We start from the raw sequence: 18,515 nt of genomic DNA, 5'->3' as shown, positions 1-18,515 counted from the left end.
GATAGGCTCCAGCCCCCTAGCAACCTGCAGTTTGGTGTAATTCATTCTGCATTTCATTCATTGCCAAGCATTTGTAGATTTCACTAGTTCCTCTTTTTTGTGTTCTCTGTGCTAAGGTGTTGGGAAGCAGTACAGGGGAGTGGCTTCCTTTTGTCACTCCCATTCATTCACACCATGAATCTGCACTGTCCGCATCCCTTGCTACATAACAGTCCCTATATCTCTGTGTTGCAGAAAAGTAGGGCATCTGAGTATGCATATGCATGTATGTGCCGTCATTCCTCTTTCTCTCTCTCACTCTCCATGGAAGTGTGTGTTCCAATAGGAGGCCAAGTAATCCATCCCGCCTGCCCATACCTCTGATGTAACAGCACTCTGATTCATTCTGTAGCGAACGCACTCGCTCAAAACCAAACTACATGACCATATAAGGACTGCAACCACATTCTCTGTCTCCATCACAAACACACACAAATGTTTCCCTAGTGGGCTAAAGTGTCGGTGAAATGGGAAGTGCTGAATGAAGACAATATTATAAGCCAATCGTATTCCAGGACACATGAGAACATGATCACACGGGCACAACAAGCACCCAGACGCCGCTTTCAAAAAAGCCCGTGTGAGCGGTGGTGTTAAATCTGAACCTGCCCCCACGAAGTGCTGCCTCATACCACCACTCACCCCCCCACACACACAAAAACAAACAGAGGCTGTGTCACAGACAGCTGGCGAGCACATCTGGCAAGGCCTTTGTAATCACATCAGCACACAGCTGTACGACCATATGAAAGGCGGATCAAAGAACACTCGCACACACATGCACAAACGAGCACCTGTGCAGCAGCTTGACGAGATCAGCATTTCATTAAATGGCCGCCAGAATGCTCCAAGGCCGGCGCAAGAAGAGCGAGCATCACCTGCGAGTGTGGAAATAACCCGCTGCTACAACAGGTCACGTTCATTTAAAAAGGCAGTTGTGTAAATTATTTTTAAAAAAGAAGCACCAGCCGCATCCAAAAAGGAAAAAACATACAAAATAAATTTTTTAAAAGTACGACTATTACACTGATTTTTCATAATGCTGCTCCTGTACACAAATGTACAAAATGTAAAGGAGTAACTGCTCACGGTTAAAAATAAAATTAGAATATGAAGCTGTCGGCTTCACCCACAGGTACTTAAAAACTCATTATACCAACACTTTCATTTATTACCAATCCACTTGAAGATATTTCTAAAAGAAAAAGAAAAAATCAGGGCCAAGCCTTTTGCTAATAACCCTTCAGATAGAAGGCAACAATTTAATGTTTCGTACTTCAATTGTCAGCTTTTGAACTACTGAATTTTTTATAGTCTGGCAAAGTTGACTGTAGTTTTGCATCAACCATACAAATATGACAATAAATGAGTACACTTCCCAAAATAATGAACTATCCCTTTAAATTAACGGTATGAGTAAAATGTGAAAAATGGGACAAGTGTTGTTTCATTTTCTGTTACAGTAAAACCTCCAAATATGAGGATTTCTTATGCTATATACAGTGTACTATAGGTAGTATGTAGTACACTCTGAGGGCCCATTCACTGTGCTGGACAGCTTGTTTCTGAGCTACTAGTGTACTAGTGTCTCTGTGTGCAGATCATTGTTTACAGCGCTGCTGTTTACAGTCCAGTTATTATAACAGATAAATATTTAAAATAGCTAACAACAAGCTAAACTGTGACATAATAATTGAACCAAGAAGTAACCGCTTCGGCACCGTCCTGCTAAGCTCAGTGTGTACGATGAGCACAGGAACCCAGAAGAACGTGTAAATGTTTTACATTGTCCTGTATGCCCTACACATTTATGAACCTGTATTTATCCCACATTTCTAAACTACTGGATTATTATTAGCTAAATTACATCTAGGTTATTACTTAACTCTGTGATTCATAGACTTAAATACACTAATATTTCTGTAAATACTGAAAAAAGCAGTATAGCACAATACAAGATATCAGCAGCTTTAAAAATGCCTGCTACATTGAATCAGCACCTCTCTATAGCACTAACACACTGAAACATTGAAACCTTCAAGCATGTAGGAGTTATTGAAGGCTGTGTTAACTGCAGCTGGGTGCACCAAAGAAAATGGCAAGTGAGTGTGTAAATGAATAAATATATGTGAAGCAGTATGTGGGTTTGAGCTTTTTCATGACTTCTTGGAAGCGTATACCACCCTCAGTCTGCCTGTCGCTCTCCATGGTGCTGAAAAATACAGCGTAAGGCAGCTGGCAGTGATTTACTGCAATATCACACCTTACAGAGTCTTAACTGAAAGCAAGTGCAGTGGGGTAACTGTACAGGAGTTTTCTGACAGAAGATACACTGGATTGGATTATCCTGCCGTGGCTGCACTGACAAAACAAACACTGTTGGGATGTCAACGCCTCAACCTCAGGAGTACAGTCGCAAGGAGAATCTGCTCCACAGCTCCCACGCCGACAAAATTTCACTGATTCTGCCTGGAAGCCAACGGGAGGCACAAGCAAAGTGGACTCTCATTGCAACTACTGCAGCAAGGACAAGGCAGCTGCGCGGAAAGAGTTAACACGGCGAGATCAAAGCTGCGGAAACATCACAGAGTCACAGCGATCTGATCACGCGCCAACCCCCAGGCTGAATTCATAATTGTCTCTTTAACAAATGCGCGTGTCTGTCCTCTGTTTCTAGGTTAAAAACCCTCTGCATTATAGGGTCTGTATTTCATTCACAGCAAACAGAAATCTTTAAAGTATTACTGGGCTGTACACACACACAAAAAAAATGTGATTACACGGCTAGGTGTCTGTGATTCTTAGTCTGTGGTTCTTGTGTGTCCACATTATTGCATAGCAGACTACTTTACAACTCAAAGTATTGATTTGTGATGCACAGCACTTGCAAAGAACAAAACATGGAGCAAGACAAGCTGGAAGGAGCTCAAACTGGTTATTATATGAATTATAAATGTGTTGTTTTACCATGTCAGCACTTGCCCTTGTGCATATGAGAGAGATGGGGAGGGAGAAAAACATAAGACAAGACAAGGCCGAGTTTATCAAACACTTTTTCTCCTTTATGTTGCAGACACTCGGTACAAATGGCTGGTTGTTGCTTGTGGTCGTTGGAGTGAAACTGGTCACAAAGAGCTTTACGACTGCACCAAAAACCGATTGCTTTGGGATCTAGTAGGTTGCCGTGGTGACCAGCAGTTTGGAAGATGCTGACTTGTCGGCGAACACTTGCAAACTATTTTGCAGGGTAAAACAGCAAAACGTGCAGAATGTAAGCTGTGGTAGCAGAGATTAAATCTCACCAGCCGGTGGGGACGTTGTTTTCTGTCTTCATATTTTATGTGTTGCAGGAGTAAATCTGGACTTAGCAAAGCGAGAAACAGGCAGCAACTCACATGTGCTCTCATAGTGGAAAGTTGAAGAGCTTGAAGTCCTTGTCGTTTAGCCTCTCTGTTGCTTGCAAAGTTGTTAAAATAATTTCAGTCATCATTTTGGGGGCTTTAGTATGTTTTGGATTTATTATTGAAGGTGTTTTATATGAACAAACACCCTGTATATGGCTATGCAGCTGTAAGTTTTATTATGTTCTATCTGCTGTGTTTTCTGTGAGTGTTTCAGATGTGCAGCTATACTGTGCTTGTGAAAACTGCTCATCTACACTTGTTTTGTGAAGTTATATAACACTCTTCATGTCTAATGCATAGCTTGGCAGCAATTATTTAGCAGGCTTTCTTTTACATAATTTACTGTATGTGTGTTTGATGCTGGTTATACACCCATTTTAAAAATATTATTGTTAATTTCTGAAAGAAATTAACACGTTGTTTCTGTTTAGCATGCTGAAGGGAACGTCTTAAAAAAAGACATTACACCTGTGGCTTTTTGAAAACCTCTCAATCTGCTTAGGTCAGTAATGGCAGAACAATAAAAAGGGAAATTGCGTCTACAGTAATAAATCTCAGGTGGACAGATACGCTACAGATAAACTACATCTATATGGATACGCATTTCTAAATCATCGAAGACTTCCAGTAAGCCATCAGCAAGCTGGCTGCAGTCAGTGGTTGCATAAAGGCAGAAACTGCAAAAACAAGAGCAGAATTCACTCAGAAGGAAATGAATGGAAATGAGAGCTAAGCAAGGAAGAAACACGTTAGAAGCGCTTCATCAGCAATGTGATGCAGAGGCAGCCCTCGCTGAAGTCAACATCTATGAGGCTGTAGCAAGCCAAACAGAAGGGGGACGCATGAGTGCAAACCTCTCCCCTCCAGCAGATCCCTTAGACTGCACTAGTCAGTAGGTTAAGGATCACATGAAGCTGTCAAGCTACAGGACATGACAGCGTGCACCACATTTTTACCACTTAAGAAAAGAAAATGACAAGTCTGACTCTGGTAATAGACCCGATATGTCATACATGAAAAGTTTTTTCAATATATTTAGGCCTTCCATAGCACTTGAAACCCTCTCATCAAACATCTTCACAAGATAACTCAATATGTCTGACCATACAAGATTTGAGGTCCTGCTCAGCAGTGGTCCTCCAAGTTAGGTAAAGAATCCTCTGTGCACAGCAACGAGCTTTCCCTCAGTTTGGCTACAGTGTGGGAGAGGCTGGAAACGGCTATTTGACGAGGTGGATTGTTTTCTAAGATATTGAGTATGGATTTAAATCTTTCAGAGACAAACTGAGAGAGTTTGTGAGAACTACAATCCTGAGTTGCTATACCTGAACAGAACAGGTGAAATAAAGTAAACATGATAAAATCAGGATGTTTTACATTGAAGGTGATCTTTCTCCACTCGCGATGCACTTTTTCAAGTTTCACTACAACTTGGATAATGAACTGGAGAGTGTTTTCAGACACATTGGCATCTTCGAAACTACAGACAACCATGGAGTTTGCCAAGTGGTCTCCAACATGTCTCTAGATCTGTGTGACTGAAGTTTTATTCAAACTAGCTGAAGTCTAGCAGACAGTGGCTAACAGCCCCCTGTGCTGGCTATTCCCCTAATAATGCATACGTATAAGCTTTAATGAAACTTACATGGGTCAGTACTGTAACGGTTCAACCCCTTATAGCTTATATATCATGAAGGAGGATCATGATGCTTCCAGCCCAGGCAGTTGCTGTTCATATAACACTACACCATCCCAAGTGCTTCTCGGGCAAACTCCATCTACGCAGTTAGTAACACATCAACAACAGTGCGGGGCAGACTTCCAAGACAGATATTTAGAGTTTCATGATTTAGTCAGCACCATTAATCCTCACTGCAAACATAAAACTTCTCCCGTTACATAAGCTAAAGCCTGCAGATGGGTTGTTGTTTTGGCTTTATAGAAGGCACATAATAGTAATGACCCTAGGAAAAAAAAGATAAACAACAAGTTACTGAAAACTTGTTTTTTATGGGCGTTTTTCACTAAAAAAAAGTTTTAGTTTAACAGGGAGAATTAAATCTTATGCATCAATCCTCCTTAATAATTTTTGATTATATTATTCTTATTCTTCTTATTATTATGCTATACAGTGGAGCAGTCTGTAGTGAGAAAAACTACTGAAGAGAGGCAAAGGGAGAGAGAGCCCTGGGGACGGTGCACGGACACATCGGCTGAGGGAGAAAAACAGCAACTACACAAACAGAAGGAAAGACAGATGGTAACTAAAGACAGGTAGACAAGAAAACCGACAGGCAACAAGCCAAGAAAAAGGGCAGTAAAGTCAGGCTGTGCAGGCATGCAGACAAACCCACTAAACTGGTCAAATCACTGAACACTGAAAGCAAGGAAAGTCTGTTCAAAGCTAAACCTCTTCCTGCCTAAATCGCTGTGTGGGACTATTATCCGTTTAAGGGATTTTGCTTGGGCCCCTTTTTTCTGTCTGAGTCTTTCAGATTGCAATTTGAGGATTATTCATCTGCTCAGAAATTTCATAAAAAAGGCTCGCGATAACGCGATGACATTCTGATGACCTGCACATTGAAAAAATGCCTACAATTTTCTGTCATCTTGTAACCAGTGTTTTGGTGATAATAGTTTATCCAACTATGAATGGTTTGGCAAAAAACAAATACTGTCATGTGTCCTTAACCTCAGTCAGTCAGATTTCTTTGTTCCCCATAAAACATTTAGTCTGTTTAACATTCTCATTGTTTGCATCCATGTTCGTCAACTGGTGTTCTTTTGTTCCCCATTTCAGGCTTGCATGATTTGCTTCACAGTCACTGAGTTGGATGTTCTGGGCTGTGAAACAGTCGGTGGGATTTTGTAAGACTTCAGGATCACTTTGCTTTTTTGATGCATTTATTCATTCGTTGAGACCTTCATGTGGATCAAATTGGCTACATATTTTTTTTTATAAATGCATGTGTATAAATTACTTCCCATTTTCTTGTGCAACCCTTAATCAAATGGAGTTCCACAATCCTGTGCTAAGTTTTCAATGTCGTATACGTATGTGCATCTTTCTTACCAACAGAACACGCTTTACTTTCAGAAAGAAATGGTAAAGAAGAAAATGCATGATGTCAACGGCTCAATGAGAAAGAGCATGAAAAAGAAAAGCACAGTGGCCTGGCATTCATAAATAAACCAGCAGCATGACGGCGCTCTTACCAGACAAGTAAAAGATTCCTGAAAACCAGTGGAAGATGAAATACTGAAGGGGATAAGCAGCAAAGATCATAAATAACTCAAACAAGGAATCTGGAAAGGGATCATGACCTGGCAGCAACACGGGGAAGATGCTTTTCCTTTTACGTCAATACAGCAAATCGGTGACCTCATCAACTGTGCAAACTACCGTGGGATTACAATCCTATCCATACCAGGCAAAGTGCTTAACAGGATCATCTTGCACAGAATAAAGGAATTAGTCATCATTCAGCTCCACTGGGCTTCACAGAGAATAGATCCTGTACTAACCGAGATACTGTGTGACCACCGAGCAACAATGGACGACAGCTTTCTGCTGTACAATTTAAAGTATTCATCACGAAAGGCAGCTCAAAAACGTGTCCAAAGAAGACGCTGTCAATTTTTACCTTGCTAGCAGCAACTTAGGATTTGGACATTTGGATTTGTCAGCCAGTACTATTAAGGTGACCTGGCATTACAGTACAATACCTATCAACAGATGGATGAGAATATAGTAATTTCATGTTCTCTTTCGTTTTTCCTCCTAAGTTTTCCCTGTCAACTGGTCCATACAAGAAGATGGCAGGTATTGAAAACCATTAATCAGTACAAATATAAATACTTCCTGGAAATGACGCGTTGCAAACCTTAACTAAACATGGTGAGATCCCTTTCTTTAATAGCTACAGTTAGATATAAGACTATCAGAATGACAGCACAGAATGATTTAAGAAAAACAACTTCAAATCAGATAACCAAGTCAGGGACACGTTTTAGGAGGCAGGCATCTCTTTTCCAAGGTACACACTTTCATGAATGTAAACATAGAGAGTTTACAACAAGGTGAAAATTACTGGTGACACTCAACAGCAAGGCCAGATTAGACATTACCAGAAAACATCTAAAATAGCTGCACAACCAAGATTAACTTGTACTCAAAAAATAGAAAGACAAAAATATGGAGAGGGAGAGCAACAGCTCACGATCCAGTGCATATCATATTATCTGTCAAATATGGGGGTAAGTATTGTTATGGCATGGGCATCTATGGCTACCAGTGGAAGCGGGTCAGCAGTGTTTATTGATGATGTGACTGTGCTATATACTCTGCTCAGATTCAGCCAAATACTGCAAAACTGATCAGACAGTGCTCCACAGAGCAAATGATTAATGACCCAAAGTATACCGCGAGAGCAATCCGAGAGTTTCCTAAGGCGAAGATATGAGATCTTTCACAGTCACTTGTTCTCAAGCCAACACTGGAGATAAAACTGGATGCAGACAAACAAGCAGACGCTGAAGCCGGCTGCAGTAAATGCCTGGTAGAGCATCTCAAGGGATGAAACACAGCATTTGTTGATGAGTTCTAAATTTCAAACAGGCACTACAGCAAAATATTTTCATCCAAGCGTTGAAAACAATCTTTATACTTAAAGTGGCATTAGTTTCTGCTAAACAATTCCTGATTAGTTAATGTAATACTTTAGTTAATTCCCTTAATCATAATCACATCTTGTTGGATTTAAAAATACAAAAAAGCTAATATTTCCCAAAGATGTATGGAGCTAACTATAACTAATACAGATTATTAGTAATAAGGTTACTGCCAACACAGTCAACATATCCAGTTTAGCAGTACTTGGGTCGCCCTTTAGCAAATACAGCAATATTAGACATTTGAATGCTTTTAGCAGTTGGTTGAGGGTGACTTCCTGACTCAAGGAATACTGCTACAGCAACCCAAGAGTTTCTCAAGACAAAGAAATTGGATATTCCTCAATGGCCAAGACAGTCACATAATCTCAAACCAATACAGCACGCTTTACAGTTACTGAAGACAAAACTGGAAGGAGAGACCCACGAACAAGCAGCAAGTAAAGGCCTGGCATCACAATGGAAGAAATTCAGCATTTGCTGACGTCTGTGACTTCTAGACTTGCATAACATAATTTTTAATTGTGTTAGTTTGTCCAATTACTTTTTTAACTTTTTTAACTTCTGGAAATAGGGACTATGCCCAGGAGCTGAAATTAAATTAAAGAAATTAAAGTCAGTAATTCATTCACTTGATTGTTTTATTTAAAATCCACATTAAAAAAGACCACAATTACAACAAAATAACAAAACCAAACAAAGTTTCCCTGTGAAAAAACCCTATGGACCTAACTTTACATTTGGCCTCAGCCATAAATGTAGTAATATTACAGTAAAGGCTGTAAAATGGTGAGATACCTACATGTTTTTTAGTTCCATTGTAGAGCCAGGATTAATCCTTTTAACAGCTTTGCCAGATGGACAATTGAGCTTTGTGACTTATATAATGTTTTTTCTAATCTAACCAAGTAGTTTTGGTACCCAGAACTAATCAAAGAGTGTGTGAATATGAAAGTAAAAAATAAAAGGAAACAACAATGGTGCCACACAACATCTTGAAACAAAACTCAACATTCTAAAAATCCCATGGGACAAAGCATACATCATCACTAACCCTCTAGTGACCTTGTTTGGATTTTTTAGGTGTTCTCTCTAAAAAGAGGAAATAAAATAACAAAGGATATCAATACTGTGCACTGCAAAAGAACAACTGAAAAATAAATAAATAAGAAAGGTATCTCACAACTTTAGGGCTTTTATTTTGAAAATAACATGCTTTGATTTGACTTATAACCTTCTATCATATTGCAGACCTCCCAGGAATTTATCTTGAGGACTTCCTGCTTTTACAGAAATACAGTTTACACAAATAAAGGTGAGCATGTCAAAAACAATCTATAGCTGCTAGAAATGCTGAAGGCAGAAATGAAAGGAGATGGCCAATCACATTCAATAGCATTCAGTTAACAAGTTAACTAATGCTATTAAAAACTACCACTAGCAAACCAACATCAGCAACTTTGCTAACAGCAAACCTACCTTGATAATGACATCAAAATAACATGATTGAAATATTTATTTATCTGTAAACAGCTTTAATCGTTGCTTATAATGTTTTAAACCAAAATGCATAACATCTGCTGGTTTCAAATGTTTCTTCATCCGAATGGACAGTCTAAGAATTGCAGGTAAAATACTGGATTCACCTGACTTGCATGACACTTCCTTTGAATTTACTTTCTTTCAAGGCTAAAATAATCAACAGGATAAGCCTCAGAATTTGGGAAATTTCAATATTTCTCTTTTTGATGAGATTTTACAAAGCAAAAAAATCTTAAAAATAAACTAATCATAAAAATAGACAGTAGAAGGACAGAATACATGAAACTAAGTTGAGTCAAATGAGAGGAAAGGGCTGTCTGAATATGCAATTCCTACTTGTGACTTGTCATAGTCACAAATAAGAGTTCAAACTGTTTGTGAATTGCTTTTCCCTTCCTCTCTTCCACACAGAGGCGAGAAGTGAAGGTTTTCCTGCAAACAGCAATCCTGAAGCTGACGGGGACTGAGACAACGCTCAGAAGACTTCAGCCGTGCTCACGGTTGTAAGCCTGTTAGGGTTGTCTGAGACCTCGAGCATTATCTTGGCCATGTCTAAGATAATTCTGTGTAATAAGTCCATTATATGCTGGTTACATGAGTTGCTATAGGGCATGAGCTAACTACATGGCCGACTGGGTGAAAGAAAGCAGAGTGGCACTTCTGACCGAAGTGATTCCTCCCACACACACTGAAAATATATTCTCTCAAATATATTCTTTTACACATGCTTGTTATTTTTCCTGTAAAATGCATGTCTCACTAATCAGCGAGCCAAAGGAAACAGGTTTTTGATCTCATTTGGCCCACCTACCGTTGCAGGGTGAGTTTAAAACAAGATAAGTGGATTTATTATTTATTATGCGGATTTATTATGCTTACATAACACGGCCAGAGCGAGAATAATTACAGCAGTGATAGCGGCTTTTAGCAGGCTAGCAGGGTGTGTTAATTTAGAACAATTATAAATCAGATTTAGCATATTTACCAACAGCTGGAGGACATGAGGGAGGTTCAGAGATACTTGTGAGCGGCCGCACACCTCGTGTGATTGAGCATCTGCCATGATATGAATGCTCTCGTGCTTTTTCTTGTCTTTTTGACATTTCATATTCACATAAGTTGGAAAGGGGAATTTTTAGGTCAGTTTGTACATCTCTGACAATAGCATATTCACCACTACTGCTGTAATCTCTAGCAGTTAGCATTGTTGTACACAGTGACAGCTGTAATCTCTCTTTGTGACTTCAACTCTCACTAAAGTGATTACTGAATCCGTCTACTGCTCTCTTTTCATTTTTCTACTCCACTCCCTCTCTCCTTCTCTCTCTATGTGGTTGGTAATCAGTCAGCTTAGCTCTTCTTCTCAGTAAACAACATTAGCCCGGAAGGCCAAACCAGCCAATCCAGGCTCGGCAGAGCCGGCTGGGCGGCCAATAGCAGCGAGGAACATCAAGTCCCTCGTGACACAGTGACCTGCTGCATGTCAGTGAGCATTGCTATGGAAACCCTACTGTACAGCGCAGCTCAGTGGAAATGCAGCAAATTGAGGGAGGGAGGAGAGAGGTGGGAGGAGAGGAGAGAGGGATGCTGGCAGACGTGGGAGAGTAACGAAGAGAAAAACTAAACAGCAGCGGTAGAGACGGAGGAGGAGTGTTTCCTAGAAATTTGGCATCAGGTGGAGTTGGAGGGGAAGTGTAGCTGACTCAAATTGCACAGCGTGTTTCAAAAGTATGTAGGCAGCAGAGCATCTTTGAATGCTGTGGCTTCTGGCTCATATTGCTCTGGAGATGACTGAGCTGTGAGTCTGTAAGGCAGATTTTACTGTGAAGCGCTCTGCACTGGACCGTATCACAAAACCAATGAAGGAAAATGATTATTTCAGCTTTAAGCTAAACATTTAAAATCACATTTAAGCTGTCTTAATAAGCAACAACAGTTAGACCTGGCATAGTTTAAGCTCGTGTTTTTTTCATGGAAATTAACAGCTATGGTATTAATTTTAAACTCCTATATCTTCTTCACAAACTTGGGTGTCCACGTGACACCAATAACCCTTTTATGGCTGAGGGGCAAAAAGGACTGACAAGTCCCAGGTTTTCTGACACTGTATAAGATTCATGTTCTTTTTTAGACTTTATTAAAGTTTTGCAGTCACATGACAACTAACTATGTGACGTTAACTTGTCCGATATTTTAGACATGTCACAATAATTGTGACAGTGTAGGGTCAAGTCATTCAGGCCCCTTTCACTCAGCCCTGAAAGCAGTGATGCCTCGTCAACCACCGGGTTCTCAGGATAAGTGTTAAGTGTAAGGATAAACCTTATTTGATACATAGCAGATTATATATATCGTGATTGCTAGTAATTTCCTTGGAGATTTACTTTCAAAATAAAAGTTTTTTGACTACTCTCCCTATTCATGACATGGACACTGTGATGTCAGTTCAGGATGTAGCCTTCGACTGCCGCTCGAATGAAAGTAGAAAAACCTGATGGACAGATTAACTTTGCTGCTTCTGTGAATACTGTCTGTATATTGAGCTGCACTTTATTTTCTGATAGCTTTCATGTTCTCTGAATAGCCTCTACTGTATCTTTCATTTGCCGAGAAAATACCTGTTGTACAGTCACTTATCCAAGTGATTGTACAACTTGGATAATGGAAAAAAACGGACTGAACTGTGCTGCATGTCTTCTTCCAAAGTGATGTTAAAACAAGTAATTTTTACACATTATTTATGCAGCATTTGCATTCGAAGAAGCAATTTACACATGTCAATATAAGTTTGCATTAGCACAGATTAGAAAATAGGAAAAGGATAGAACGCAAGTAGGAAAAGCTCACATTCTCTTTACACACAGACCGGACAGCTAGAAAATATCGTTTTTTTGGTGCAAACAACTTTTGGGCTCCACCAGCTTCTTCTTAGTTGACATTCACATTTATCCAGGCTTGGGAGGAACCCTAGGAGTCATACTAGCGTGTTACCCACTGAGGCTGGGATTTTGTTTCCTCCCAGTTTTGAACTGGGCATCTTTTTTGTGTGTGAGGCAAATGTGTTCATCACTACACTATGGAGGCGCTGATGCAGGTTTATAATTACAAGTAAAGTCAGGAACACATTCGGCCGCAGGAAGGCAAGATTCATGTTCGCATTTCTTCTTTGGTTACTGAACTATTTATCTTTTTCTGGTTATTGTTTTCTGTTTCTTAAATTCTGCACCAGCATCAATGGTTACTTCCTCTATTAAAACATATTAGTTTTATTACCTCACAGATCTATAAAAAGAACAGATGCATGCTGTTATAATAAGGACACTGTGTACTGTTGGAGCTAGATAACCACGCGTAACTAGGCCAATCTCTGCTGCATTTACTGTATGTGGGTTCAAATGATACAGTTACGCTCCAACATATCCCTCTCTGAAAGGCCCATTTTTGTCTTTCTCTTTCTTTCTTTAATGATCTCACTCGCCTCCTGATTAGAGAGTATCTCTCATAACAATCACGATAATCATCTATCCACCGAGTGAGCCATCTCTCAGTTTTCAGTTCATCATATAAGTGATCTATTCATCCATTAATCTGTACATCTGTTGAATCATCTATGCCTCCCTCTGTCAGTCCGTCCATCTGTCTGGTCATCTATCAAGCCGAATTATTCTCCTTTGTACCGAATCAACCCCTAAAACCAGTCTGGTCTGCGGATTTTATCGGGCTGCTCAGGACTGTGTGTGTTTGTGTGTCGTGAAGAGCAGTGTAATGCGGCCTGGTAGTTGTAGAGTTATGTAACGAGGCTTTAGCGGCACGTATGCTACTGTCAGCTCCATACTTACACACATACTACCAGATTTCATGGCTGTGCAGTTTTTGCACATGCATGCAATGTAGTGTATGCATGTGCAGTCACACCCACAGCGACTGAACTAAGTCACAACCTAAGAGACTCAACATGCAACTGATTTCATTTTCTAGGCAATTGTGATGCAGATTTGGAAGACTTTACAAATGAAAGAAGAAGAATCAAATGTATAATTACATGTTTTGCTTTTTCAAACACAGACATATTTCATGCATTTAAGCGACCAACATTTCATCTGGTGTCCCTAGCAGACTGATGGATGCTTTTGGGTGTTCGGCACAAATAGTGTGCTGATATTGGCTGTGTTTGTAGTCATGCTAGTGGCTCTTATGATTATCATTTCATCATAAAATTAAATATTTTGACACCTATTGGATGGAATAGCATCAAACTGTGAATGTATTTATGGGCTCCACAGATTTACAATGATAGTTTTTATTCCTTGGATCAAAATTCCAATTAAAAAGTATTTTAATATAGTTATTCTGGTCAAACTGGGGGGAGATAAGCCATATGCCACTGGGTTTATTGCTAATCAGTAAATTATAGCATGTTAACATGCTAATAAAGAATGATAAACAATATAAACGTTACATTTCCCTTGTCATAAAGATATCAGGATGCTGACTTTCGTATTTATTGCAGCATGTGACTGACTAACATGACTGTAGATGCGTAGGGCCAGTTTTAATAAGCAGGGGAAATTACTGTAATGGCTTAAAGTGGAGGGGGAAAAGCACCAGCGGGACTGGAATACTAATAATGTGTACACTGATGAACAGTCGGTTTATTTTTGTGCTAACCAGCAATTCTCAATCTGGAACGCTGCTGCCACCAAGGCTGTGTGGTAACTGCACACCATTTGGAAATCACAAGACTGACCTCCAACCGGTTCCCAACTTTTAATTTACTTTCTGATTGTTACTTTTCCTGGATAAACATTATTCACTGTCCGTGGTCCTGAAACAGGAAAAAAAAGAACAGTGGGAAAGATTTCATGTATTTTTTTGGGACTTTTTTCTGGCTTCAGGGGTAAAATTAAGCCTTCAAACGTCTGAAAATAAGACCCTTTAAAAGCTTGCTTAATCTCCTGAAAAGAAACACCAAAAATATAAGACTTACGAGTAGTTTTGGTGCATCTGGTATAACAGAAAAACATGCATTAGCAATCTATCTTTTCTGATAGCACTTTCCTCCAGCAATTCAAGCCCATTAATACAAGTAGAGAAAATATCCCTCCCTATAAAAGCAAATACTGCAGCCAGGTCAAGTGCAAGATGGATTAAAAACTTCTGTCCTATACAAACTAGTTCAAATTTTAGGTAACTAGGAAATTATGAAAAAGTGCACAAATGCAATGTCTGTCCTCTGTTCAGCAATGTTTTTGGGGCTTGTTACTTGGGAGCTGATGTCCTCTTCCATCCCTCTAACCTTTCACTCATCCCTTAAGACTGCGTGGCCTGAATTGAAGGACTCTAAATACACAGAGTGTCCTCAGCAGCTGAATTGAAAGTTGAGGGTTGGGAGGACACGAGGAAGAGGAGGAGAAAGACAGAGAAAGGAGGAATCAGAGACAGAAAATGAGAGCAAGTACATTTTCAAAAGCTGTCCTGGCGCGACCTCTTGCCTCAGCATGAGCATGTGTGTGTGTTAACAAGGCGTGATAGAAGAAAGGATGACCCTAGAAAACCTTTAGAAAAGTTCCTCCTACTGTGCATCTGCTCTCGGCCTGTCAATCATCAACCAGTAAGAGGCTGTTTTCACAGAGGACAGTTGTCAAATATCGCTCATTGACAGGAACTGAGTGGTGTGCCTTCTGCCACACGCAAACCAACTCCCAAAACACCCACAATGCATCTGTCCTTCTGTATCTCCTATAGTTCTTACCTCCATCCGAGTACGTCTCTGTTCCGTATCCGTCCTGCAGGCCGTTGTTCCACGTCCCTTCGTACTTCCCGCTTGTCCCCGTGCTCTCCCGCACGCCATAGCGTCCTTTAAAGCCATTCGTCCACTCGCCTTTGTACACCCAGCGGCCTTTATTCTCAACGCCCACACCGTGTCTCTTGCCCTGAGCCCAGGTGCCCTGGTAGGTGTTCCCGCTGGGCCAAGTGTAGACACCCAGCAGTTCAAACCCATGGGCCCAGGAGCCGCAGTACTCGCCCTGGCCTTTGGGTCCAGTGCAGATCCCGTGACCGTGCGCCTTGCCCTCCTCCCACCCTCCGCAGTATGACCCCCCATCGTCAAAGTTGAACCTGCCGCCAGTGGACATGCATGAAACAGGTCTTGGCAATTCCCCTGAAGCCTCGACAAAAAGAAAAAGAAAAGAAAAGAAAAAAGAAGGAAGGAAAAAGGACAGGTTGGTGCTAGAACCAATCCATGGAGCGGAGTTTGGAGGTTGGTGAGGGTAGGGGTAAGGAGGTGAAGGAGGGAGTGGGAGGGAGTGAACTCCCACACGAATCAAGATAGGCCACTTTCAGTTTCCCACTAGCTTGGTGTGGAAGAATTGGAAATGAGGTGGACTAAAAAAAAAACAAACAAACAAAAAAACGTGGCCCCTCACAGCTGTGTCAGGGCTCTCCCGGCCTGTTGGGGAAAGGTAGCAGGTTGCTGTTCACTCCATCCTCTTCGTGGGCTCTTTGTAGCTTTGGCTAGCACTTTCCAGCTTCTCTGTGGCCTTTCCAGGTGAGAGAGGAGGAGAGTAGGGCCAGAGCTGCCATTATTCTCCCTCAGCAGAAGTTTAATCCATGAGGCAGCTCCGCCGGCCTGCCATCGGCCTGCCTACACAGTCTACGACACAAACGCAGAACTCTTCCTCCTACTCTCTCGCCTGCCTTCCGCTCAGGCCCACTCAATCTGCCACCTCCTACCTGATGATGCCTCCACCTCTCTGGGGTGTAGAGCCGAGAAGTTTTCCCGGTGGCAGCCCTTCAAACCTCCGAGCCTCCAGCATAGACGCCACCCTGATCAGCACAGAGGCTTCAGCTGGAGCGGTGACATGATATTTGACAAAAGAAGAAAAAAAAAAAAAACAAAAAGGAAAAAAAAGATTCTCCTCCTCAGATTTTTCTTTTTCTCCAAGTCTGTTGTTGACGATCAGACAAAAATATTTAAAGTGAGACTCTGTGGCTCACACCAGACTTCATTCTCAGCTTTAACACACACACATATACTGCGCTTTGCTGCACAGCCAGGGATCGCACACATGCATAGAGAGAGGGAGAGAGACAGAAATAATGGGAAAAACACAGAATGTAATCTGCTTGGCTGCCTGTTTCGTCTGTCCTGTGGTGCCGGAGAGCAGCAATGCAGTCTCCTGCCTTATGCACGCATACACTATATGCAGGCACACACACATATGCACACACACTCCTTCTGACAGAAAGTGCGCACACACAGACAATGAAAATAAATAACTGAACTGATTAATTTCTCTTCTTCTATTCCCCGTCTTCCTCTCTCTCTCTCAGTCTGACTGTAGGTCTTTAATCCACTGCGTCCATAAGTGGTTTATCCTCTGCGTGGGCTGCCTTCAGATTGCCTGTTTGATTAAATACCATCCATCTATATGATCCTGTTAAGGTGCGCTCTGTCCTCTTCAGCATCGCCTGCTCGTCTCCATGTTTCCCTATGGAGTGCCGGCTGACGCACAGCCTGCCTGCTGCCTTGGTCTTACAATCTCTTCTCCTCCTACGGCTGGATCTCTGTAGCTCTCTCTCTCTCTCTCTCAGAAAATCTGCTCATTAGAGAGGACTGTTCCAATGCAGCCACAACCCCCCTCCTTCCCTGCTCAATAGCACAATCCAGTTCTTAAAGAGATAGAAACGCCACACACAACTTTCTATTGCCACCCTCATCTGTAGCTTTATTTTTTAGACTGTTTATCATTATCTCGGCTTATCTCTAATTTTATTGGCCTGAATGATGATACTGATTCTAAAAGTCCTGAGGATGGTTTATTCCATGTCATTAACTTTTTGTCTACTGGGTAGTTTCTGTTTGCCTTGTTTGTCCTTTGTGGTCTCTCTTTCATCCCCCAAAGATTCATGCCAAAATTAATCCCCCTCCCTGATCTCAGTGCTCTTCCTGTTAAATGGGAGCTCTTCCTTCCCACTGTTGCCAAGTAATCGCTCAAAGAGGATTAGATTGTTGGGGTTTTCTCTCTGACACTGCAGGCTCTGTAGAATATAGCCTTGAAGAAATAATCATTAATCCATCGATTTTCTTAACTATTTATCCAAATGAAGCTTATGCTTAAGTGCAATAAGGAAGTTTTGTATTTACTAATCTGTCTGCTTTTTAGGGTGTTTGGTTGCTAGTCTGTTCTTTACATCACTTCCACTTCTATACACTGTAGAGATGGATAGTATTTCATCAAACAGGCAATCTGAAGGCAGCCCACGCAGAGGATAAACCACTTATGGACGCAGTGGATCAAAGACCTACAGGGCTCGTGGCTCAAGAGTTGGGTGTTTGCCTTGTAATCGGACGGTTGCCAGTTCGAGCGCCGGCTTGGACAGTCTTGGTCTTTGTGTTCTTGGGCAAGACACTTCACCCATTGCCTTCTGGTGGTGGTCAGAGGGCCTGGCAGCCTTGTCTCTGTCAGTGCACCCCAGGGTGGATGTGGCTACAATGTAGCTTGCCATCACCAGTGTGTGAATGGGTGGATGACTGAATGTGTAAAGCACTTTGGGGTCCTTAGGGACTAGTTAAGCACTATACAAATACAGACCATTTACACAGCAGAACTCAATTCTGACATTATCGCTCTAGCCCAGCCATCTTTCTGCCCTGGTTCTTCAAGCCAATCAGCCTCCACTCTGCATACTTTAAATCATACTGCTCATCTTTGATTCTCACTTGTGGCGCAACCCACCTCCGCCTAAACACAAGTCACTCAGTGCTCCATCCAAGCCTCCATCTTATCTTCTTCCCCACCGGTGCCTAGACTCTGATTATCCTTCCCTAATTCCGATCACTGCTGCGATTGTGTTCTG

The 18,515-nt window shown here is 41.4% G+C and overlaps 1 protein-coding gene across 1 annotated transcript in view; it reads right to left on the bottom strand.

Annotated features, from left to right (window-relative positions):
• The window catches only part of jph3b (junctophilin 3b), a 56,015-nt gene extending 38,610 nt beyond the window's left edge, over positions 1-17,405 (bottom strand). Inside the window, exon 1 of the mRNA XM_085414671.1 lies at positions 15,409-17,405. Coding sequence (XP_085270797.1) covers positions 15,409-15,790 — 382 coding nt within the window. The 5' untranslated portion in view covers positions 15,791-17,405. The remainder of the gene's footprint in view (positions 1-15,408) is intronic.
• Between the last annotated feature and the right edge of the window lie 1,110 nt (positions 17,406-18,515).

The sequence above is a fragment of the Rhamphochromis longiceps genome, linkage group LG7 (assembly GCF_057381845.1).
Source record: "Rhamphochromis longiceps isolate RC_006_pf linkage group LG7, R_longiceps_female_GT1.1, whole genome shotgun sequence".
Lineage (NCBI taxonomy): Eukaryota > Metazoa > Chordata > Actinopteri > Cichliformes > Cichlidae > Rhamphochromis > Rhamphochromis longiceps.
This window is presented reverse-complemented; position numbering and strand designations above follow the sequence as displayed.